The 23058-nt window shown below is 38.1% G+C and overlaps 4 protein-coding genes across 4 annotated transcripts in view; 1 reads left to right on the top strand and 3 right to left on the bottom strand.

The window, feature by feature from the left end:
- The window catches only part of LOC110067414 (tumor necrosis factor receptor superfamily member 16-like), an 11915-nt gene extending 2548 nt beyond the window's left edge, over nt 1-9367 (bottom strand). Inside the window, exons 1-6 of the mRNA XM_020774737.2 lie at nt 9222-9367; nt 7009-7404; nt 6265-6490; nt 5045-5224; nt 4331-4372; nt 1-3531 (exon numbers count right to left, since the gene is read on the bottom strand). The exon at nt 1-3531 is cut by the window's left edge and continues 2548 nt beyond it. Of these exons, the coding sequence (XP_020630396.2) occupies nt 3221-3531; nt 4331-4372; nt 5045-5224; nt 6265-6490; nt 7009-7404; nt 9222-9257 (1191 nt within the window). The 5' untranslated portion in view covers nt 9258-9367 and the 3' untranslated portion in view covers nt 1-3220. The remainder of the gene's footprint in view (nt 3532-4330; nt 4373-5044; nt 5225-6264; nt 6491-7008; nt 7405-9221) is intronic.
- A 1891-nt stretch (nt 9368-11258) lies between these two features.
- LOC110067483 (uncharacterized) lies at nt 11259-13709 on the bottom strand. Its single transcript, XM_020774809.2, has 2 exons — nt 13267-13709; nt 11259-12791 (listed from the first exon to the last, which is right to left on the bottom strand). The coding sequence occupies exons 1-2, from the start codon at nt 13385-13387 to the stop codon at nt 11965-11967; spliced, it is 948 nt and encodes a 315-aa protein (XP_020630468.2). The 5' UTR covers nt 13388-13709; the 3' UTR covers nt 11259-11964.
- Nucleotides 13710-13724: 15 nt separating this feature from the next.
- LOC110067485 (ATP-dependent RNA helicase DDX19A-like) lies at nt 13725-20131 on the top strand. The gene is made up of 10 exons (XM_089281924.1): nt 13725-13914; nt 15560-15653; nt 16389-16527; nt 16621-16713; nt 17299-17401; nt 17628-17742; nt 17821-17998; nt 18337-18574; nt 19106-19285; nt 19582-20131. Exons 1-10 carry the CDS (start codon nt 13855-13857, stop codon nt 19813-19815), a joined length of 1434 nt encoding a protein of 477 aa, XP_089138050.1. The 5' UTR covers nt 13725-13854; the 3' UTR covers nt 19816-20131.
- A 326-nt stretch (nt 20132-20457) lies between these two features.
- Nucleotides 20458-22793, bottom strand: LOC149116065 (ubiquitin carboxyl-terminal hydrolase 48-like). Its single transcript, XM_089281941.1, has 4 exons — nt 22365-22793; nt 22060-22102; nt 21131-21160; nt 20458-20976 (listed from the first exon to the last, which is right to left on the bottom strand). The coding sequence occupies exons 1-4, from the start codon at nt 22485-22487 to the stop codon at nt 20951-20953; spliced, it is 222 nt and encodes a 73-aa protein (XP_089138067.1). The 5' UTR covers nt 22488-22793; the 3' UTR covers nt 20458-20950.
- Between the last annotated feature and the right edge of the window lie 265 nt (nt 22794-23058).

Here is a 23058-nt window from a genome sequence, read left to right as displayed (position 1 = left end):
TGTCACAAATAAGATAACTGAATTTATCCCTTATGCTTGTAAATTAATAATCAAGCTACATAAAAAAAAAAAGCAAAATTCCACAACTAATGACTACTACTTTCTCTCCTATTCAACGTAATTTGTAGCATTTTTTTAAAGGTTTGACACTTATAAGCTGTCCAGGCAGTGTTAATTTTTGTAATAAAAAAAACCTTTGCCTTTGGTAGCTTAAATTCAGTGGAATCATCATATTGATCATGAAATTCAGTTACTCATTACCTAATAAAACAGGTATTATCTATCACTCTAACAGACTGTATTTGTATTTCTCGGTATTTATTTGTTTTGTTTTTTTTTAAAGATTCCCCATGAGGCAGGTGGGCACAGAAAAGAACACTAGTTCCCCTACTAGGTAAACCCACCAACTAACCATCACCCTAAAAAATTGGTAACCCAATCCCTAGCTTGCAATAGAGGCTTGTGTGGAGGAATATCATTAAAAAAAGATTAAGATGGAATCCACCAGAGGTTTGAGTGACAAGTGGACAAAAACTTAGTACCAAGATTATTTACATTGTATTGCAAACTTCTGTATGACTGTTTTAAATATCTTCTAGCAACACCAAATGTTGAAAACGAATGTTGAACTTCATATGAAATACTTGAAAGTACTGGTGAATTGAAACTGATGATGAAATTTTGCCTGTGTTTGCACAAGTTCTCTGAACTTTGAAATTTATCTTCTCTCATTCCCGTAAGAAATCATTTTCAGTGTTATTTCAGGCACTTATTTATGTATTTAGCTTTAAGAAAATGTAAAAATGACCGTAAAATACTCAAAATTATTCTGCTACCAGATTTTGGTCCACTAAATCCTGAAATTGCTTGATTTTCTATCGGATTTCGTCTTAGTGTCATTTGCATTTGAAAAGACTCCTGCATTAGCCTCAGTTGCAAGCTAGTTCCAGTCCAATAATGAGAATACAACTACATTTGTATGGTCTATTAGTATTTGCATTATTCTCAAATAATAATAACGATACATTTCCATTCACAGCATTTAACTCATAACTGGAAATGACGAGATCTAAATTCCATTAGAACATTTTTATATAAAAATAGATTCATACAAAATACAAAATGAAACTGTTTCAAAGAGAAAACCTTTCAATTTATCAAAATACACAGCACTGCCAAAAAGCAGAATTTTTTAAACAAAAGCTCTTGGTTTATAAAAAAGTACATGCGTTATATTTTTAAAGAAAATAGCTTACTTCTTCGCAACTTTTCACAATTGAAAAAAAAGAGCACCTGACTGGGGGTTAGAAAAATAATCATGTTAGACACTCCAAAGCATCACAAAATTAATGCTGGTAATATACTGTCAACTTCAATGTCATAACAACATCTAACTACAACACCAGAAAAATTGGTATTTTCAGCGCAATTCCTGTAATTAACTAGCAAAATTAGTAACATCATTTGCCATAAAAAAATGCCTACAAATATTATTGTAATAACACAAGATAGTGACAGCAAATATTACTAAGCATCCATTTATACACCTGGGTGGAGAGAGGCACTGTGAGAGTAAAGTGTCTTGCCCAAGAACACAACACAATGCCCTTGACCAGGGCTTGAACCCGGACTGGTCAATCCGGAGGTGAGCACAACAACCACGTGGCCACTGTGGCTCCCAAAAACATCAAATACTAAGGAATAATAATTACTAGCAATTTACAGATGAAACAACTATAATTATTACTAGAAAATAATAATTAATAACTAATTCAATGTAAAATACAAGATTATTGTAGTGCACCTGTCACGTACATTAGTAGGTAGTTTATAATATGCCAAGTGTTAAGTAATTAGTCTCAAGCTGGAACATACAAAAACAAAACTGCTAATAAAAATTATGCTTACAAAAAGTATTTTGTATGAAAGAAACATGTTCAAAAACATGTTCACAAGCCTGCAAATAACAGTTGGTCATCGGACAATTGTCTGGTAAATTTGAGGTTTTGACAGGTAAAAACTTAGCCTGGTCGGACACTGACTGGGCATTTCTGCTAGATGAAAAAGAATTTGATTGGAAATTTGTTGCCGAATATGGAACGAGTTATTTTATTATACTGCCACACAATACTATGCAAAAAAGCTTGTGATCAGTTTCATCTTTATTCCATATCTGAGAATTCTATCATGCCCAAAGCGTTGTCTCAAATGTCACGTCGAATTGCAGACATGCCACAGCAGCTCCACTATTCAGGCTATGTGTTAATTTACCCATTTTGCGGTGGTGTCTTGAAAGATTGGGAAGCCCCATTTAGTCTGAATTACATTTGTCTGAAAAACTACTTAAATCTGAGGTTTTATACATGTATGTTGTTACTCATTGTTTGCTATCTGCAAGTGTTGTGGAATTAATTTTCTGTCATAATTTGACCCGACTAAAATATTATGCAAATTGGATACACAGTCCAAATTCTCACGTTTCGTTTATCTGAATGCAATCGCTTTCAAAAACTTTAAAACCACTAAAACTAAACCAAATGTATTTCCAGTCCATACGATCCAAAATCAGTTAGCTTTTTACAGTTTTTTTTTAAGTCTGTGGTTCAATATATTTTGAATTAGTTTCTGCGCCACAGACATGTTTTTTTCAAAAGTGTGAATGTACAGATTAGTCATGCTAACTATGCATATTTTTTTATCCAATTGACCCCAAAAATTTTCAAGGGAAACTTGCCTTTAGAAAAAGTCGAAGAATTCATTTCAGCCAATTTTATTTTCAAGTCTCTGAATGTTATTGTGAAGGAGTTATTAAACTGACAAGCTGTCCACGCGTGAAACTTGTTACGCGGGAAATATGGAATACACATGTGACCAATTGAGTGAAGGGAAACTAGGGGTATAAACGTTTGTAAATTTGTCAATTTTCAACAGGTAAAATAATACCTGACTTGATGTAAAGGTCCCCTTTGTGGTGCTAGTATCGAGTTTACACTCAGTTGACTTTACTTTTAAGCCATTTGAATTTGCAACCAACATTTTGGCAAAGGGTCTACACTGAAATACCAAAATGTCTCAAATGTCTCTTATATTTAGTTTCTAACTACAAAAAAAATTTGTCCGACCAGACTGGCTTTTTGTCAGGTCAAACCTTGTCCTTGGCCTGACAAATAACCTGCTTATAGACAAACATCATTTGCAGGCTTGTGTTCAGTATTGCTCATTACACATCTACTTCACCCCTGCTTTTTGGCGCTGTGAGATAAGGCTTTAAAACGGCCAAGGCATCGTCTCGTTCAAGTTGCTGTATTAAACGGTACAACTCAAACACTGTTGCGCCACTTTTATGCTCCCAGTCTTGTAGAAGTCTTTGTGTAGCTTCCGTTGGTGTCAACTCCAGGTTCTGTGTGAAGGAGGTACTGTACCCCATCAGCCCTGCAAGGTACTTCCAATTCCTTCCTTGTTTGGCATTCAAATAAGTTGCCAAATCTTCTGTTACAGAAGCAGGCAAGCTGCTAAATTTCCTATTGTTCTCTGACAAAAATAGAGTAAACAAGTTAATGTATTACAAAGAGCACGAAATGATTATTATTATCGTAAAACACATTATAGCTCCGCTTATCAGATTAAGATTACGGCCTAAGAACAGATGGAGGCATTATGACACCAGCAAGTGAATGTATGTGGTCACCCTCCGGGAAATGGGAGGTGGCCGCTTAAAAGGGGTTGGCCACTTAATAGAGGTTGGTGCACTTTTTCACCCTCTTAGTTGTGACAAAAAAATGGCTAGAGTGCGGCAAGCTGATGGCCCAACAAATTTTAACCTGATTTGACCCTGGCAAAAAATCTGCAGTTCTACGACTTGTAGAAAATTGGCTAGTGTGCAGCAGCCTTAAAGGGAAAACAGAGAAAGGCCAAGCATTACTTGAAGTGCATTGACTGGAATTAGAGCAGCCATTCATCACCATCTAACCTGTGCTCCACTGAGCTGAAACATACACATTTTGCAAGACAGCAAATTCATGTCTGCCAACAAAATGTTTGAAATGAAGGCCAAGCTATTTATGAAAGAAAACGATGCAAAACCAAAACACAAATCATCTATTCAGTCAGGAGACAGATAGAAATTGAATCGATACTTCATGGAAGGGCAGAACAAGAATGGCCTTGTAGTATCATTTGCACCCTCGTTCTGCTTGGGCCACAAATAAACTATATGCCCTCCAAAAGTCAAGTGATTGTCCTATTCATGTCACCAATCGGACTTAATATTGTAAAAGGAAATTAAATGAATTGTGACTGACAGTAACATAAAAACATAAAAATATTCTACCTCTGATAAGTAACTCTGACTTTGGTTTAGCAATGGTAGCAACTGCAAAAAGAGAAAAGAAGAAGTTCTGTTACCCTAAATGCAAGCTTGCCACTTCACTGTGAACCACCACCCTCCATCTCAGGGTTACCCCCAGCATTAAGTTTGCTAGTACCCTTTTATACACCTGGGCAGAGAGAGGCACTGTGAGAGTAAAGTGTATTGCCCAAGAACACAACGCAATTTCCCAGGGCTGGAACCTGGACTGCTTGAACCGGAGATGAGCACGCTAACCATGAGACCACCGCACCTACCACAACAACAGAAATTGGTATAAATTTACAAGCGTTCTATCACGAATGCCATTCTCTGATTGGCTACACTACTCATTATCTATTCTGTAGTAGAGAGTGAGTGGCCTCGCAGTGTGCGCTTGTTAACAAACTGGCCGCTGCCTCTTTGTGTTTTCAAGGTGTCTGTGAAGAGGATTAAGACAAAGTTTTGAACGACTTAGTAGATTTATACTAAAACAAATGGATTATTTGCTCTTGATTTCTGTACATGATAGTTGACTTGGGCGGCACCCTCACAATAGAAATCTTGATCTCGTGATCTAATTATTTCAAAATATAGACAACAATTGAAGAAACTATCAGATTTACAGACTATAGATGGAACATGCTGAGAGTTAACTTAACTTGATTGAAACACAGAAAGTTTTTTTTGGAAACACACCTTTGCCTGCAGTTGGAGTTGGAGTTGGAATCTTGTGTTTGGAAACAAATTTCTTCGCTTTTGACCATGTTAAAAGGAAAACAATACAAAACAACAGAGCAACAAGAACTAAGAGGAACCATGTCACACCATCACTAAATGTCTGGGGTTCACAAGAATGTGGTACCTTGCTTGCATCATCTAGATAAAAAAAAAGATAATAACATTCTGGTAACTGTTTTCTGGTTAATTTGTATAAGTACTGGTAATTATTTGATTAAATGCCCAACCTCGAATAAGCGCCCACCCCCTGCCACCCTCTGCGTTCAAGAAAATGATCCATTTGCTGCAGTTATGCTGCCAGACATCGAGGAGGCAGCACCAGAGAGTTTGCTAATTGACCTTAGTGACAATGAGGTAAGAGGAAACTTTTAATGAAGAGGTAAAATTCTGCTTTGGCACAACTTCACATTTTGTTATTAAATATCGTTTTGTTGTAAAATAAACTTGCTGAAAATATAACTTAAGTGCCTAGCAGCCTCATATGCTTAATGAAACACAAGGCATGTGTAAATCTTTGCATTGGAAATGAATAGTCTGACCCCCACTGGTCAGACTATTGTAGGGTTCTCATTAATTCCTGAAGAAGATGGCTGACATTGATTCAAGTAACGTACAGACAAGCCTCTAGGAAGTCTGGGGGCATGCTCCCCTAGAAAATTTTGAAATTGAGAGGCTCTGATATGCTAAATTATGTATTCTCTCATTGCATCATGTATTCTCTCTCTGCAGACAGCAGCCCCCTAAACCATCCCAATAGTGTGCACTCTGCATTAAAAAGCTCAAAATGCCAAGAATATTAATTGATTTCAAAGCCTTTTTACAATTTTTATTCTACAGCACTAGCATAACTGGAAACATACACCACACCCTGACCCCATTCCACCTCTATAGTTACAGCCTTGACTGTCCTGAGACAAGGACAGTCAAGATTTAGTCACATTCCAAAAAACCTGTGTTTTTCCTAAAGTACTCTTAACAACATATACACATATTATTTCACGAAAAGTAGGTGGCTCAAAAATCAAAGTTTCCAGCTTTTTTAGCCACCTGCCAGCACTAAATGAGAACCCTACTACTGCAAAATAAATGAAATCATGGCAAGCAATGAGTCACCTCTCCAGCTTGTAACAAATTTATTGCAAGCTGGCGAGTTGTAATACGTCAATACGTAACATCACCTTTCTCTATCCGAGATCTTGACCCTTTAGTTCCTGAGCTTGGTTCTGGAGTCAAGTTAGCTGGCAATACTGTTGGCATATTGACTTTCTGTGAATGTGGAGGAGTGACAAGAATCAGAGCTGTACTACAGACCGTGTCCTTCAGAATTGTGCATTCTGACTTCACAACTTCTCCTTGGCGACAGCGGCTGCAGGTAACACAGATACTGTTCCTGGAGTATTTGCCCTGGAAGAATTGAGGACAAAATAATCACCAAATCAGCAAGGTGTAAGATAATGGCATTCACAAAAAAGGGAGATTGTTTGGTTTGGAATTATTCAGCAAATCATAGATTATATCAACAAGATCCATTTGAAAAACAATTTACATTGATAGTGTAATTTCTGTTGTACACTAATTAACACATTGAGCAATAAATATGGACTTGGCAAGTGCATCTAGATTGTGTTACCCAGATTGTTACTAATATTTCAGTCTCTTCTACACTGATACAGTTCAAGGTACAAGTGTTTTTTTGGCAGGAGCTCTGATTTTGTCTGCTAAATGTCCCTTGTTTGATTATAGTGGTACAGTACAGGTCTTGTACTCAGTACCTCCTTTGAAAAGGCCAGTGCAGAGACAAAGCTATGTAGACAAAAATTCAAGACTTAAGACAACTATATGTTGAAAACCCAATTGTGTCAATTTGACTGGCAAGGAGAATCAAGATGTTGATAACTGTGGGGATTTAAATTTCTGCCTACCTCTGGGCACTTCTCACACTTTGTGTCCTCATCTGTTTTACAGGGGGAAGTTGTTTGCTCGCCTGGGTCACATTTTCTACAATCTTTACACCGTAAAGTGTTACTGTTCCAGTATTTATCATCTGGACATTCACATCGACTGTTTGACGTTGGTGTGCATGGCTTCAGGATCTTTCCACTAGCACTATCACATTTCACACTTGTACATTTTTCACAAGAAGTGTAGTTGTTTGGTACGGCAGTGAATTGGTCTTTAGGACATGCCTGGCATTCAGTACTGGAATCCTGCCCACAGTCCTTCATGCGATGTTTGCCTGCTGGGCATAGCAGGCAACATAATCCAGTTTCCTCTGATTTAAACTCGTTCACACCACAAGTATCGACAAAACTAAGACACTGCAAAATATAAAGGCCATAAACAGAAAACTGAAATGGGTATATTGAGAACTACACATATGTGAATGTTTGTCCAAACCCCATGTGGCTGATAATTTGTGACAGAATATTGATCTGACATTTCAAATGCCCCTTTTGAAAACCTGCAGGTCAATTCCGCTGGTTGCATTTTTCACCAGTGGTACGAGGTTATTGTTGTGGCCTCACTACATTGAGCACAAATAAGTGGCTATTTTTCTCTGATTTGTTGTAACAATCTTGTGCTTTCAGTGATCTTTAGCTCTGGACATCACCAGAATTACTTTCAGTAGTCTTTGTAACAATCTTCAATGCAGGTTGGCAGGTTTTAATGGAGTCAATAACTACCACATTATGATAAATTATCACTTAGTGTGTATGTCAGTGGAAGGTTCATCTAATAACTTAGACTTTCTAAAAGTCCTTTCCTTTCCAATAATTCTTTCCTGGCCTTTTGGTTTTACTGTTGGGTGCTCACATAGGATTAAGCAAAGGTCGACTTATGGCAAGTCTACCAACGACTACAATGGAAAAAAAATATTCAGAGAGCCACCTGTCATGGTTATAGTTAAAGTAACAAGTTATTCAGTTTTAGCAGCTGTCTATGTTGCTTCAAGACAACACTCTTTACCTTTGTGACTGAATCACAGAATATTTCACAAAATTTCCAACTGTCTCAGTCAAGTTTACAATGACTTCTGATAAGAATTTGATTCTCTCATAATTTATACTGGACATAGTATCACCTGATTAATTTGACTTTTTCAGATTCCATATGAAATTATGCTAAATTGGCTATGCTGACCGTTATTACAGAATATCAGTTAATAAATGAGTATAGAATTATTGCAAATTTAATATGATAATTTAAACAGCAATCTTGTAATGGTAAAAACCTTAGCCTGTGTTTGTCTTTTGAACAAGTGTTGACTTAAGAAGCATCAGTCCAGTCACCAATTAAGATGAATTCTGTAGTTAATACAAAGATGGTGATTGATTCATTCTTGCTTCAAAAACAGACCTCAAGTCCTTGGGCAAAAATAGTCCAAATTCTTTCAAAACAGTCATAATAAACAATGACAAGCAAAAATGTCTTCAAATATATATATATTGTTCATTTGTGACAAGTCACCTTCAGTTGATGATAGTAAACTTAAAAATACAGACCTTTCAAACTTTGAGTAAGACACGAACACAAAGTACAATAACTTTTATGCGTTCAAGAAAATTAAACTTACACAACTTCTCAATACAATTAAACTGATTAAAGTGTATACAAGTTTACAGACTTGAGCGACAGGAAATGCAAATGGCACAAATAAATTACTTGTTACGTCGATAAGATCAGTATCAACCAACTACTAGGAAACAAAGAAGAAAACCAGCAAAAATATATCCTCCTTACGAGTTATAGCCCCAAAAAAGCAAAATGCTAATGAATCTCACAGGGACATGCCAGTTCACGTCCCTTGCTGTGAAAGAACAGTCGACCAAAACTTGCTTTCCGAAGCAAAATTTAATTTGTCGTTATGACGTGACACTCTAACAGAGCTCATGAGCTCAAGCCGAAAGCATCTACAACGGTTTTATGTCGTAACGGATAACTCTTACCCAAACTAAAACAAATCGGCAAATAAGTGGTAATCGATCAAGTGGGTGTGCATATTGAACAGGCAGCCTGCGTGGATTTGTGTCAAGTTTGTGAAGGAATTCACGAGCGGTCGACGGCGAATCCAGTCTCATATCGGTTGCATATTCCCTTGGAATACAGAAGAGATATGAAAGATAGTCGTACTTACCAAGAAAAACGGGAAAAATGCGAAAAGCCAACGCATTTTTTCTACGAACTACATCGCAGGCAGCGTACACGACATGAAAGGACACCCCAAGGCGAAAGAAATGATGTAGAAGACCGACACAACGCTTCTAACACGTAACGTGATTGGTCAAAGAAAAGCTTGTCCAATGAAAGTGACGGTGAAGGATGAGCAAGCCCAGACTTGTCCCTGCGTAATATTGAATTTTTTTTTGCGCTATTGTCTAGAAAAGTCAAAAAAGAAGGAAAATAGAAATAATTATAAACGACAACAGCAAAATGCATTAGAGCAATGAACAAACGTTTAATTAAACAGCGTTGGGTGTAAACTCTTATTCTTCGGCCATTTCAGGTATTTTAATTTATTTTTTTCTGGGAGGCTTGAGAGGGGAAGGGTTCTAAAGTGTTTTCTTAACGAACCTGGAAGACCATACGGAGTTTTACTACATATTTGAGGAATTTCTCAGGATTTTGTTAACCATTTGTAGCATGTGCAGTTTACAGTGGTCTAGGAATAGGTTCCTTGTCTTTCAGCTATGTTACCTCCTGATATTTTTGTTGGGTTTTGTACTAGCCTGTTTCTAAAACCCATACCCAGTTTCAGACCAAGATGTGTGATTTTTGATACTTTATTTCAGACTAGACTCAATTACCAACCGCTGTTCGGGCTTTCAGACCTGACTGAAAAATTAATTAACTATATATTTTTCAGAAATAGTCAATAATCAAAGATATTGGTTCAAACTTTTAATGTACAATCTTACCATGACAATTGTGATCACATTTGTACCAAGAAATGATAGATACAACTACATACCTTCAGGCTCTTGGCCCTTAAAGTGCTACTATGATGAAAATTGCATCCGTCAAATCTGAGCCATTTTAAGACATAAACAAGTAGTCTGCACAGGAGTAAAAATGCTGTTTACTGTTTTCAAATATCTCTTTTCGTTCCGGAGATATTCAAGTTTTTAAAATATGCAAGTTAGCCAAGTGATGACGTCATATACTCGACAGAATTTCGATCAAATATGATAAACAAGGATATCTCAGTCAATTTGTATCAGAAATGTTTGATTTTTCACAGTAAGATTCTTCTAGAGGTGCTCCACAATATGAGCTTAACAATTTGGTTACCATGGCAACATACTGGGTTCCAGACCTCCACGATATTAGAGGCTTTCCTGACCACTTTTAGCATTCTATCTTGATATTTACCAATGGTGCCTCATCTGCATAAATCCAGCAAGCATAGAAATACGTTAGGTTGAGTTCATTGCCTTGTTTAATGTTTTCCAAGCTTAAAATTACTAAAATATTGAAATCAGGCTAGAGAGGACTGGAAAAGAGCAGGTTGCCATGGGAACGGAAATGATTATAGCTGTAGGTGTGTTGCATTTAGAACTATTAGGCTACCAACTTTCAATGGTTTCTGCTGCAAAGTGACCAAGATAGCGCTATTTATATACTTGATGTAATATTTGGTTGGGTGTATGACATCATAGTCATCTCATTTGCATATTTTACTCATTTTTTTAAACTTAAATATCTCCGGAACCAATGCAGATATTTGTAAATGGTAAACGGCATCTTTAAACTTTTGTAGAATTATATGTGATTAACCTAAAAAAATCAAGGAGTAAAAATTTGATCATAGTAGTGTCAGGGAAACAAAAGAAATCAGAATGGAATTCCCACCAGGAAGACTACTTCAATATAAAAAGGAACTGATTTATAATTTTGTCTCATTTACACCATGAATTCACAACTCATCAGTAAAAGAGTACATTCAGCAAATGCATTGTTTTAGAATTAGTACCTCTTAGTGGTGAAAAAATTTTGAAGCCATGCCCAAATAACAGGATCTTGGTATTCTCTTAGGGGTTCTTTTCAATATTTCCAACCGGCACCCCCATCCTGTTTATATGGGATTTCCCCCCCCCCTGGAAAAAATCCCATAACAGGAAACACTGGTCATGCAAATATCAGAGTTCTCCCTAATATATCACGGCTTCTGATAGACAGGTTCTTTCTTCTTTATTATTTGTGAGCAATAAATAGCAATAATTAAAAGCAACAAACAAACGACATTATTTCAAAGTGTTATGAATGTCAAAGCCCGTTACTTTGCACCCCTAGAATCTAAAAATTATCAAACCTAATAATTAATTAACAGTTTACATTTGTTCAAAATATTCTTTTAATTTAGTTTAAGTGTTAAGTTAAGTACATTGCAGCAGCGCATACAGTACATATCTGGTATGAACTATGCATTGAGTATGGTAAATAGTTTATTTTGTCACCCCTGTACATTTTGCAGTCTGAGAGCTGCACAAATAATTTCTATCACACACTTTAAATATACTTTAGTCCCTTAGTATAATATTTGTATAACTTAGTAGTTGTACATCTGCTTAATTATCAACATATTATATACCATTTTTATTTGAAATACAGACAGTTCGTTATTTTGTAATGTGTATATATATGAGACTTCCAGGAACAGACATATTAATATCATTTGATCCATGAGCAGATTAGCCTCCCATGCAGATGCTCTGAGCATCTGCATGGGGGCTACAACCAGATGGCAAGTTGTAAAAGTTGTCTGCCAACAGATTAAGAGGGTGGAAAATTGACTGGGACTTAATGACTGGCAGTCCACATCATATAGACGGCACTGGATTAGGGAAGTACAACACGGTATATCTTATTGACAACTGAAGCTACACTATGTCTTCAAGATACAGAACTGTCCTTGAGGTTATACCAGCTTGTATCAGGCTTTCAGAAAAATTGTCAAAAACCCGTCTTGGCACTTCATTGGTGCAGAACTGGCAAGGAGGAAGTTTATTTTTACTTGCTGACTCAGCAAAAGCCAGCACCGTTCCTAGTGTGTCAGTGTGTCTAAACCATCTTTCATGACGAGATCCATCTAAAAGTCTGATAGCAAGATGTATCCTTTGTGGCTCTGTATCTTTTGGTTCATCAGGAAGTGTATAATGTAATGACAGATCAGCTGTCTTTTGTAGCAACATAAGATTGTCATTGTCATTATCATGTTTGCTTTTTACACCAGAATGGTGAGAAGGATGGTCCCCATCAGGTTCAACAACAAGTCCTGTACCAATAGAAGGAAGTGGCTTGTACTTTGAGAATGATGATTGTGATTTTAGAGGTGGGAAAGGAACTTGTTCCCCAACACGCTGCAGATTTTCTCTTGAAGCTTTAGTCTCTCTCCCAGGCTGGGACGTCGGACGTACACGACCCCTGGCTGATTTTGGACGACCTTCTATACCTGCAAAGTGCCGTGATGGAGGTCTAGGAACAAATGAAGCATTACTTCCTGAAAATTTGTGTTCATTAGAAGAGATAAGGTCCTCTGTGGTATGACGTCGTAACAGATGGCTTCCATCTTGAAATGGTCTTTGATTTGAATGAGGCCTATGTTGGGATGTCTGTGCTGTATTATTTGGGGGTACTGGGCTGTCTAGCGACCTGCCACTCATTGGTCTTTCACCATGATGTGATTGTGGTTGTCCTCCAAACTTTCCTGCATGAAAACAAGCAAAAAGACAATCAAATTGAATATTAAATTTTGCCACTGCACATGCAGAGTGCAAATATACTTTTGGAACACAGTTCTCTGATGTTTATCTATCATGAAACAAATATTTCTAACAGACTGTATGGAACGTACTGGACTGTATGGAAGTGGTAGGTGAAATTTCGCAGCATATTTTTCATGTTATCTTGCCATCAATCTACAAAGTACTACTACATGGAGTAAGCTTATATAAGTTTATATTTGTTTTCATTATGACAGATCATACCTGATCATACTAAGAAATATTTAAGTTTATAATTGCAGTGATTTCTTTAAAGAGAGTTCAAAATGTAATATTCCAAGTTTTACAGTTTGCACTTAAGCTTATAGTTTACTCCCGTTTGTTATACAAACTGGTCTCTCATGATCATGAAAGGCCGAACGGCGACCCAGAGGATTTCGACATTCATGTAACACATACCTTCGCTGAAACGTCTCGCTCCAGACGAAACTGGCGTTCTAGCAATCATTGAGTCGTGAATCAAATCTCTGTTTTTTTCCCTTGTTCTTTCTGTTAGTCCATCTGCGTTTGCAGAATGCATAGTCAATTCTCCGCCATTCTTGTTACAGCTTTTGCTAAGCAACTTCCGAGAATTTCCGAAACCTTATCGACCGATCACGATCTTAGGACGGACCTACCTTCGGCAAATTCTTACAGTATCAAATTTCCATAGCGCTAAAACTATTCAACTGAGCGTCTTAATCTATCGACAGGCGAGGCAAATTTAACCTTATTTTGAACCATGACGGTAAACGACTGAAACGATGCTCCTTTTCCTTGCCGTTTTCACCATAGTTAGTTTTCACCGACGACACTCGGAAGAGTTCGGAAACTCTCGACTTCGTATCGAATGTATCGCTCGTTCCCAATCTCCTCTCACATCCACCGGAACAAGTTGGCTGTTGTCTGGACATTTTCTTTGACTACTACACTTTGAGCTAAAAGAGAAAGTACATTGTCATATATTTCTGGCTTTCCTTGTTAGAGAGATTGCATTAATACTCAGTTATGGCCGATGAAGACTGGGCGGCCGAAGTGGATGAGCAGGAGCGACAGATAACTGGTCAAGTAAGTGATATGCCAAGTATTTCACATCTCGAGAACACGTGCGAAAGTTCTCAGTTTTGCCGGTGACCCACTGATTGCTGTTGATTTTCTCCCCTGATTGCAGCATTGGAAATTGTCGTTTAATTAAGTGCAGAACGTTCGCCCATCAAGTGACATTGAATCAGTAAATGGAACTTATGTGTACTCACATACATTGTAGCCTATGTGCGGCTGTGATAGCTTGTGATATCTCTCTCACTGGCTAATGTTTACACAGCTCATGCTAGAATGACTTGTGGCTTTCACATGCCCATCGACGTACTCAGGTTTCAAGATCTGAACTTAAACATTAATGAGTCTTCCCTCCTGGATAAAAAACTTTAACAGTGCTTGTAAATGGACAGCCTTGTATTTATTTTAACTTACATTATTTTACTTACAAATATGTTATCACCCAGGAAATCTTTTCACCCATGACAACAGGAGTTCTGGAAGGTCCTCCTAAGTTGACATTATTTGCCTTTAAATTCTGGATTTCAGTTAAGAAATAAAAAAAAACATGTACTGTGTTTCTGTCAAGTTATAGAAACACTAGTGGAAGTTTGGGAAAACAAGATATGCTGTGGGAACACGAGCTGACACTGTGGGAACACGAGACAACAGGCAAGTGTTTCCACAGCTTTTTTTGAGTTTTCCCAAACTTCCACAAGTGTTTCTAGTAAACGATTAGATCATGAGCTCGAGATTTCTATCCCTTGATAGTTACGCATAGAAATTGGAGCGAATAATCTAATGGTTTTTGTATAAATCTACCAGTGGTTCAAAACTTTATCTACTGAATCCTCTTTACAGACACTTTGAAAATGCAAAGAAGCGGCTGCCAGTTCGTCAAACAGCACACACTGCTAGGCTACTCACTATTTACAACAGAATAGATAGTGAGTAGCATGGCCAAACAGTGAACAGCATTTGTGATAGAACACTAGTAGATTTATCCTAAACCTTGATAGAAACACAGAGCACATATTTTCTATTTCTTTTAGAAATTTTTGCGACAATAGCAGGAAAACAACTTGTTTAGTTTGGTCAAAATGTTAATTCTCTTTGCTTGCACCATCATTTACACCAACATCTCGGGCTAGTTTTGTGTTTCTGTTGAGTTACAGAAACACAATTTTAAGCCATTGAGCATGCGCATTTTCTTTGGGCTATTTTCTAAATGAAAATAACGCAGGTTGTAAAATTTCAGCATTATTCTATCCTTGAAGGAAACCTTTGTTCAGAGAAATATTGAAATAGACTGAGAAATTTCACACAAACATTTCCATTTCAACTGGGAAAAGTATTTTCTCGGGAGCTCCTGCATGTTCACTCATTAGACCCATTAGCATCTGTTGGCTATCTTGTTTGGGTTTTGTGTACGATGTAAGTTGTGAAGCAGTGAGTTTTACACTTTAAGGCAAAGTAAGCTGACAAGGGGAATTAGTGGGGGGGGGGGGGGGGGGGGGGGAGAAGTGGGTAGAGGAAAAGAGTTCTACCATATCTGTTGCCTGATGCCAGATTGGTTCTAGCATCTCATGTTGTTCAATTGAATGCATTCTTGAAGCCAATCAAAACAAGAGTTTGCTAGCCAAGGACATTTAGTTATAAAATTTTCTTTTATTAGGTCAATCAGCTGAAAATAGATAACAGTAAACCTCCAACTGGGACTTCACCTTCTGAAGAAAAGCCAGCCGCTAAAGGGCAAGAAGACGATGATGGTTTGTATGATCCCAGTTTATTTCATTATCAATTTTGAGTTGAATCCCACTTACAAATATCACTCTGAAAGTCTTGTTTAAATTTGATTTATAGTTTGCTACTTTGTCTTTTGAAATCCCCCTTCCATCTCAGAATTTCCAGTCACCTTTTTCAAGGTTGAAATAAGGGAACTCACAAAGTTAGCTACCTGACCTGGAAAGTTAATAAGACCTCTGGGCCAGGTTGTTCAAAAGCCTGTTAATGCTAACCCAGGATTAAAAGTTAATCAAAGTATCCGTTTTTCTTGTATAAAAATGTTTCTCATTGCTCGTGTTTTGTGTAGTTTGAGACTTGCAAACTCAAACCTGAATGACAAACAGTGTAAGTAGAAAACAGCACCCAAAAGTTACAAAATTGAAATCAAAATTCTCGCTAATCCTGGGTTAGCTTAATCGGGCTTTGAACAACCCAGCCCTGACGATTTAGTGATGTTCATATCTATTAACTTGTTGGAATTCCTTATGGACACCTTGCCTTTAAACTTATTGTCCTTGTATCTGGAAATTGGAACCATTAATGTTTGTTTTAGGCAGGTATGTGAATGAAGTACACCTAAATGTGACTTATCCAGAAAACAAGTTATTGTAATACCACATCAGTGATGCATATTTAAGTAGTGGCTTAGGTGGTACTATACATTGTAGGCACAGTTATATTAATAGTGACATCTCTCTCATGTCCATAACACAACTCAGCTGCTGTTGCTGCCGAGTCATCATTTTTGAGCAAAGTTTTAAGGAGCAAACTTGTCCAGAACCAGAATCAAGTTGAAGTGCAGCGAAATGATCCTAGTTCACCTCTTCACTCGGTCAAATCATTTGAAGAATTGCCTCTGTAAGTACTCCTACTATTATATGCTTTGTTTGCCTTGTAATTTTATACCAATGTTGATTTCTTGTTTTATTATACATGTATTTTAATTTTTAGGTCAGAGCAGCTTCGCCGTGGTGTATATGATATGGGCTTCAACAAACCATCCAAAATTCAAGAAACAGCCTTGCCGATGCTTTTAGCAGACCCGTGAGTATGGTGTTAAAATGATGTTAAGTGTCAATAATTTACTTGAAATTTGGGACAGTTATTGTGACAGTCAAACTTTAATTTCATTTCAAAGACATTCAGAAAGAAATATGCATAAAGTGATTTATAAAGCTCTGCTTGAGCTCTTCTTTTCACACAAATGAATGTCCTGCATGTACTCATCATTGGCCTCCATCAGTTGGTGTTGACAATGGATTATGTGCCCTAGTGTTTTATGGTTTGCTGCTGTGGTGGTGTCACATCTGGAACAGCGCTGGCCATAGCTGGTCAGTCCGATTCTGGGGTGGCAGTCTACTGCATCAAGTGAGAGGTGTGGATGGTATCAAGATTATCTCCACAGGACAACCCAATGGCCTTTAGTCTGGCCCTCTTTTTTTGGCCAGGTTCTTAATCTTTTCCTCTCCTGCCTTGAGTTTTCTTAGGAGCACATCTGCTGCCATCAGCTACTATATCTGCCCAGCTATGTGACTCCAAGATCTAATATAATACCACTGTAACATGTAGTTGTATCAAGTGTGGCACAAAAGGCAAAAAACTCATGTTTTGTTTTCAATCGATGTTTAGACCCAATAACATGATAGCACAATCTCAGTCTGGAACAGGAAAAACAGCAGCATTTGTACTGTCCATGCTTAGCAGAGTAGATGCAACAAAACACTTCACACAGGTAAAATTCCAAAATTATTTTTATGATAATAATACCATAATTACTGGCGCAATAAATAAACATAAACATTAAGTAGCCAAGAAGGTAAGGGAGGGTCATCTAAGAGTTGTTTTATGCACACTTGAATGTCAACAGAAACTTTACTATTATTATTTGTCGTTGTTGCTGTTTATATGTGCTTGAAACAGTTTCTTGATTCTTTTTGTTGTTGTTGTTTCTTTATAAGGTGATCTGCCTTTCGCCAACATATGAGCTGGCATTGCAGACAGGCCAGGTGGCAGAAAAGATGGGGAAGTTTTGTCCTGAGGTTAAGATCGGTTATGCAGTGAGGGGAGAAAAAGGTAAGAAACTTCGTGCAGTCGTCTCAAAAGCTGATCTTCCTTCTAATGTAATTTATTATAAATTTTGTTTCTCTTTAGTGTCAAAAGGCCAGAGAGTGACAGATCATATATTATTTGGCACACCCGGAACCCTGCTTGACTGGATTTTACGACACAAAGTTATTGATTCAAAGAAAATCAAGATGTTTGTATTGGATGAAGCCGATGTCATGATTGCTTTACAAGGACATCAAGATCAATCTATAAGGATACACAAGTCAGTAAACTATTGTTTCAGAGTTAGATCTATCATTTGGCAGCAAATTTTCGTAGGAGTTTATTTTCAGGAATTGCCACTTCTTTGTGCTTCTCAGGAAAAAAATTTTTGCAAAATTTGGAATTCAAAATTTACATCTGGAAACAAATTTTCCTGTCTGGATAATTCAAGTTCTGTCTGGTGTTTCATGATCAGAATTTGTAAATAACAACCTGGAGATGTAATATTGCCATGTTTGTTTCACTCATTCACTCTTTCTTGTTTCCTGAGTACTTATGCCAATGATCATAGACAAATTGCACATGAAAGTTTTGTTCTCCTGCTTCTTTTCCACACAGGACATTACCAAAAGATTGTCAAATGCTGCTGTTCTCTGCAACTTATGATGAAGAGGTGATGAAGTTTGCAAAATCAGTCGTGCCTGATCCACTCATCATTCGACTTCGCCGGGAAGAGGAGAGCCTGGATAACATCAAACAGTTTTACGTGGTGTGTCGTGATAAAGAAGACAAGTTCCAGGCCCTCTCCAACATGTATGGAGTTGTGTCTATAGGACAGTGCATTGTATTTTGTCATGTAAGAACATCTTTCTTGTTGTAAAAGGCCATTAGTTTCGGTACTACTTAAGTTTCTCAAACCAGGGCTGAGTCGTTTTCCTTTACCTTACAGTGAGTCAGGTTTTTGGAATCCATGCGGAAGCAGGGATGGCACAGTGGTGAGAGCGCTCGCCTCCCACCAATGTGGCCCGGGTTTGATTCCGGCCTGGTGCCATATGTGGGTTGAGTTTGTCGTTGGTTCTCGCCTTGCTCCAATGGTTTTTCTCTGCGTTCTCTGGTTTTCCTCCCTCCACAAAAACCAACAATCGAAATTCTAATTCAGCCAGGATAGAGGACCTGCATGAAAACAAACTAAAGCTGATGCGGCTTCCTCTCTAAATATTGTAATATTTTTTATTCTTAGGGGTACAACCCAACTTAAATTTGAGAATAACATTCATTAAAGAATTGGGTATAGGGTGATCCTGACCATTGTTCCCACCACAGCTGAGATTTCATGACTTTATTTCGTTTGTTTTTGCGCATAAGAGTTGTATTTCTGTTATTTCAGACTCGTAAGGCAGTCTCGTGGCTGGCACAGAAAATGACAGAAGATGGACACGCAGTGGCGCTCTTATCAGGCGAGATTACAGTGGAGCAGCGTATAGCAGTGCTCAACAGATTCCGTGACGGCAAAGAGAAGCTACTCATCACAACTAATGTCTGTGCCAGAGGCATAGATGTCGAGCAGGTATGAAAATTGCGCACGTGAAATGTGATCAGACGATAGCTTGGTTGCCGATTCTCTGCTTCGGGTGATGCATGATTGAAAAACTCAAGTCTAGTGGCTTAGCTGGATGGGATGTTACCAGCAACAACCAATCAGAGATAGTCTGTAGAGCTAAAAATGCGAGGAGCTTTTCAGGTTGCAACTCAGGGTTGTTGGGAAGAGTGGAGCGCGTAGAAAAGGCATCTTCTTGCTTTGCGTAATGATCAATTAGATATTGATTTAGGTGACAGTGATAGCCATATGGTTGCTTATTGCAGGTAACAGTTGTGATAAACTACGACATGCCCGTTGAGCCCACAGGCAAACCGGATTTCGAAACATACCTGCACAGGATTGGCCGGACTGGCAGGTTTGGCAAGAGTGGCATTGCAGTGAACTTTATTGATGGTCAGCGGTCGATGGCGATCATGAAGAAAATCGAAGAACACTTTGGAAAGAAAATATTACTTTTGGAGACCAATGATGTTGACGCATTGGAGAGACTAACGTAATATGGTCACTATTTCAAGTGGTATTTCAGCTACAAGACATCGAACGTATTTTAAAACTTTAGAATGTTAAGGTCTAGTACATCATGTGACTAGAAAGATCCATCTATCCATCTCTCTGTTATTTCGATCTCAAACTCGACAGAAGTTGAATTAAATTTGTTTAGGTTAATTCTTAATTGAGCAATCGTTCATTAGGCTGCTTTGAAATTTTTCTTGCGGCGATTTTGAATGCATGCTTGTCATTTGTTACTATTTGAGTTTCGTTCACTGATAGTTCATTTTGTTCCAGGAATAAAACGATGAAGAAGCATCAGTATTTATGACTGTAGCCCGTTATCTTCGCGATCAACGTGGTGTCCTTGGTTGTTAAAACCAGATTTCACAATGTTTATTATCCACCCTATGCACGCTGTGATCTTCCCCTCCTTTCTGGTTCTCGTGTACTCTTAGCTTGCGTCGCAGACGCTGTCTAACGTGGGTTACCGCGGGTTATTTACAGGGAAATTTCCGTCTGCAACGCAGGCTAATATACTCTGGGAATTTCTTGCACATTATCTCCGACCGGCTTCCTGGAGTACTGCTCCACTATATTACTAGATGTCCCGGAATCCCCCGTTCCATATAGCGTTCAACCCTAAAGTCTTTGATCAACAGTTTGAAATACTTTATTTTTTCACTGTATACATTGGTGAACTAAACTTTTGTTCTCTATTTCACATGATAAATTATTACTGTACACATTTAGAGTTCATTTTTAACAAAAAAACCATGAATGATTCCGTGCGACGTGCTGCTTGTACCCGTGTCTTAACTTTACATGTGAACTTGGCGCCAGTCTCCAAGAGTCGTTACACAACGCGTTTTCCCTAATATGGACTACGTGATTGCGTGACGGCATTAAGTTCGTTGTTTCTGGGTCACTAGTGATGCCTAGTCAAGTTTTACTCTAAGAGCCAAGGTGTATTCCGATTGGTTAACTCAGGAGGCAATTAAGCCCCGTTAGCATAAAAGACATTTTAAAAGACGTGTTTTTTTTTTGAAATTCAACGAATAATTTTGCTCTGTTTCTCATAACTGAGCCGGCTTTGCACCCAATTATCGTTGTGTTCTAGCCAGTTGTGATCATTTGTATCTTCTACGAGTGACCAAGTAAACCAGTCCCTGAAAATCAAAATTCAAATGGTGATTTCATTAGGTTAAAGTCCCGATTAAAAAAATACAAAATGTTGCTGCAAAACATACTATGTGCAAAACTAAGACGTAGTTAAATACTGTCAACACAGATTTGGAAAATTTGCATCTCATCGGAGCATACCTTTGAAACCTTCTTCAGGGGCATTGCTGACTGTTAAAAGGAAGAAAAGCAAAAAAGTTATGATGTAGGATAAACCTCCTAAGAAAGTTGAGCTGTTAATGTAGCCTGCACTGAATCGAGTGCTTTTTTCTTTCGTGTACTTAGTCCACTCGGTTTCCGAATACTTCACGAAAGTGACTGACGGAAACCGGGACACGATTATTTGATCGGGGTATTTACAACACTTGGCGGAGCTAGAAGGTTTTTCTGATTAGCGAGATGAAGTAATAAAAACTGGCGAGACAATTTTGGAGGTACGCTGTTACTATGTTTTGATTGGACAAAAAATTGAAAACTACTCCGGTATTGTTACAAAAGTTAGCCAATAGCAGTGCATGTTCCGCCATTAGATAACAGTCGTAAACCTGATTTTCATTTTCGATCTCGGAATATTTTCCGACGGCGAATGAACTGACGTGGCAACTTCCGTTCGCAGAGGAAAAGAGTGCGAGTTGCAATCTAGTTTCAGATAGAAAACAGTTCTAAGGATGATTAAAGAAATGAATAACGAAACGAAATATGAGCGAATATTACATGGCAAGGCGTCCTTAAGCAAATTCGAGCGTTCTGATTGGTTCTTTCTTGGTCGGGATTTTGCCATACGGACCGTTTCGTGAATTGTTTGGTTTGAGAAACTGGCAAATTCAATAGACAAGCCTGACCCGCGTGCCATATAATAAAATTCTTGCTAACTTAGCTTGCTTGAGCCGTACTTTTGAATATTGGCCCTCGGTCGTTTTTGTACGGACCTGGCTACGCACAGTCCGTACTGCCACGACCTCGGGCCAACATTCCCCAGTGTGGCCCTCGCGCTCGGTTAGTAAGAGGGTAATATCATGGGGAAGTATTAAGTTTGTCGACAAGGAAAATCACGGCGCAAATTTGCTTACCTGGTAGAGCGTCCTGTGAGATGGCTCCCTGTGGTTCATCAATCTGCAACAGAGTTCAACGCTTAAAATTAAAAGCTTTAGCAGAACGATCTAGATTTTATCAATTAACATCGTAAATAGCCGAGTACGTAGTTAAACCGAACCCGTGATTTTGATTATGGTGAATTCTCCCCACTTTCTGCCATACTTTATTTGTAGTGCCAGCTCTGACGACAAGTTGTCATTCTCCAAAACTGTTGGGGTACATCAACAGGTATTGGTCACCGAAGAAGTAATGCTCCTCCTCTACTTAGCTTAAGACAAACCTGTAATAGCAATAAAGATCCTGGCTTGATTCCCAAAGTTATAAGCGTCGCGTCATTGTTTGAGAGAGGCACGCCATTTAACGTGAGATGCTGATCCATGGGCATCACAGAAAAACTCTTCATCAGCTGAAAAAAAGGGGCGCGTTACAAGATATCCTGATGGTTTGGCTGCTTCCTATCTCGCATAGCCAAAACGATGACGCGCGCGATGAGAGTACAGGCGTGACAGAATGTCACGCACGACGTAAAGTGCACACGAAGATCAGTTAAAGGAGCTCAGTCACGGTATTTTGAGTTATTTTGGACACGCAAAAAATTACATTTAAATTGAAGGAAACCTGAAAATAGAAGTTTACTAAGAGAGAAAAACACCACAGAGATGACAATAAACCATAAAGGAAAAAGGATGTTTAAGGATGGAGAAGATTAACACGGATTACAAACGACGAACTAAACTTATCAAGATGGGCAAACTGTGACGTAGATGTAGAAGACATAACAGAGAGAGAGACAATACAAGAAACACCACCAACAACAACAACATCAACAACATCTTTTACTTAAACACGGTGGGTTTTAAAGCTAATATAGCTTATGGGGCCGTGTAAATAATGTTAATAAAATAATAAAATATTAAAAATTAAAAATTATTAAAAATTATTAAAACTGAATGTAGACAATAAAAAGTAAGATA

The sequence above is a fragment of the Orbicella faveolata genome, unplaced genomic scaffold (assembly GCF_042242905.1).
Source record: "Orbicella faveolata isolate gen_17 unplaced genomic scaffold, um_ofav_v1 contig_12, whole genome shotgun sequence".
Classification (NCBI taxonomy): domain Eukaryota; kingdom Metazoa; phylum Cnidaria; class Anthozoa; order Scleractinia; family Merulinidae; genus Orbicella; species Orbicella faveolata.
The sequence above is the reverse complement of the archived record's forward strand: the minus strand, read 5'-3'. Positions and strand labels throughout refer to the sequence as shown.

Coding starts and splice junctions, on each gene's coding strand:
- LOC149116065 (XM_089281941.1), bottom strand. CDS start 22,487: ATGAAGAGTTTTTCTGTGATGCCCATGGATCAGCATCTCACGTTAAAT. Junction 22,103..22,364: donor GATCTTTATTGCTATTACAG/GTTTGTCTTAAG, acceptor ACTCTGTTGCAG/ATTGATGAACCACAGGGAGC. Junction 20,977..21,130: donor CCCTGAAGAAGGTTTCAAAG/GTATGCTCCGAT, acceptor TTTGATTTTCAG/GGACTGGTTTACTTGGTCAC.
- LOC110067485 (XM_089281924.1), top strand. CDS start 13,855: ATGGCCGATGAAGACTGGGCGGCCGAAGTGGATGAGCAGGAGCGACAG. Junction 17,999..18,336: donor CAATCTATAAGGATACACAA/GTCAGTAAACTA, acceptor TTTTCCACACAG/GACATTACCAAAAGATTGTC. Junction 19,286..19,581: donor GAGGCATAGATGTCGAGCAG/GTATGAAAATTG, acceptor TGCTTATTGCAG/GTAACAGTTGTGATAAACTA.
- LOC110067483 (XM_020774809.2), bottom strand. CDS start 13,387: ATGCATTCTGCAAACGCAGATGGACTAACAGAAAGAACAAGGGAAAAA. Junction 12,792..13,266: donor AGCGAGACGTTTCAGCGAAG/GTATGTGTTACA, acceptor GTTTTCATGCAG/GAAAGTTTGGAGGACAACCA.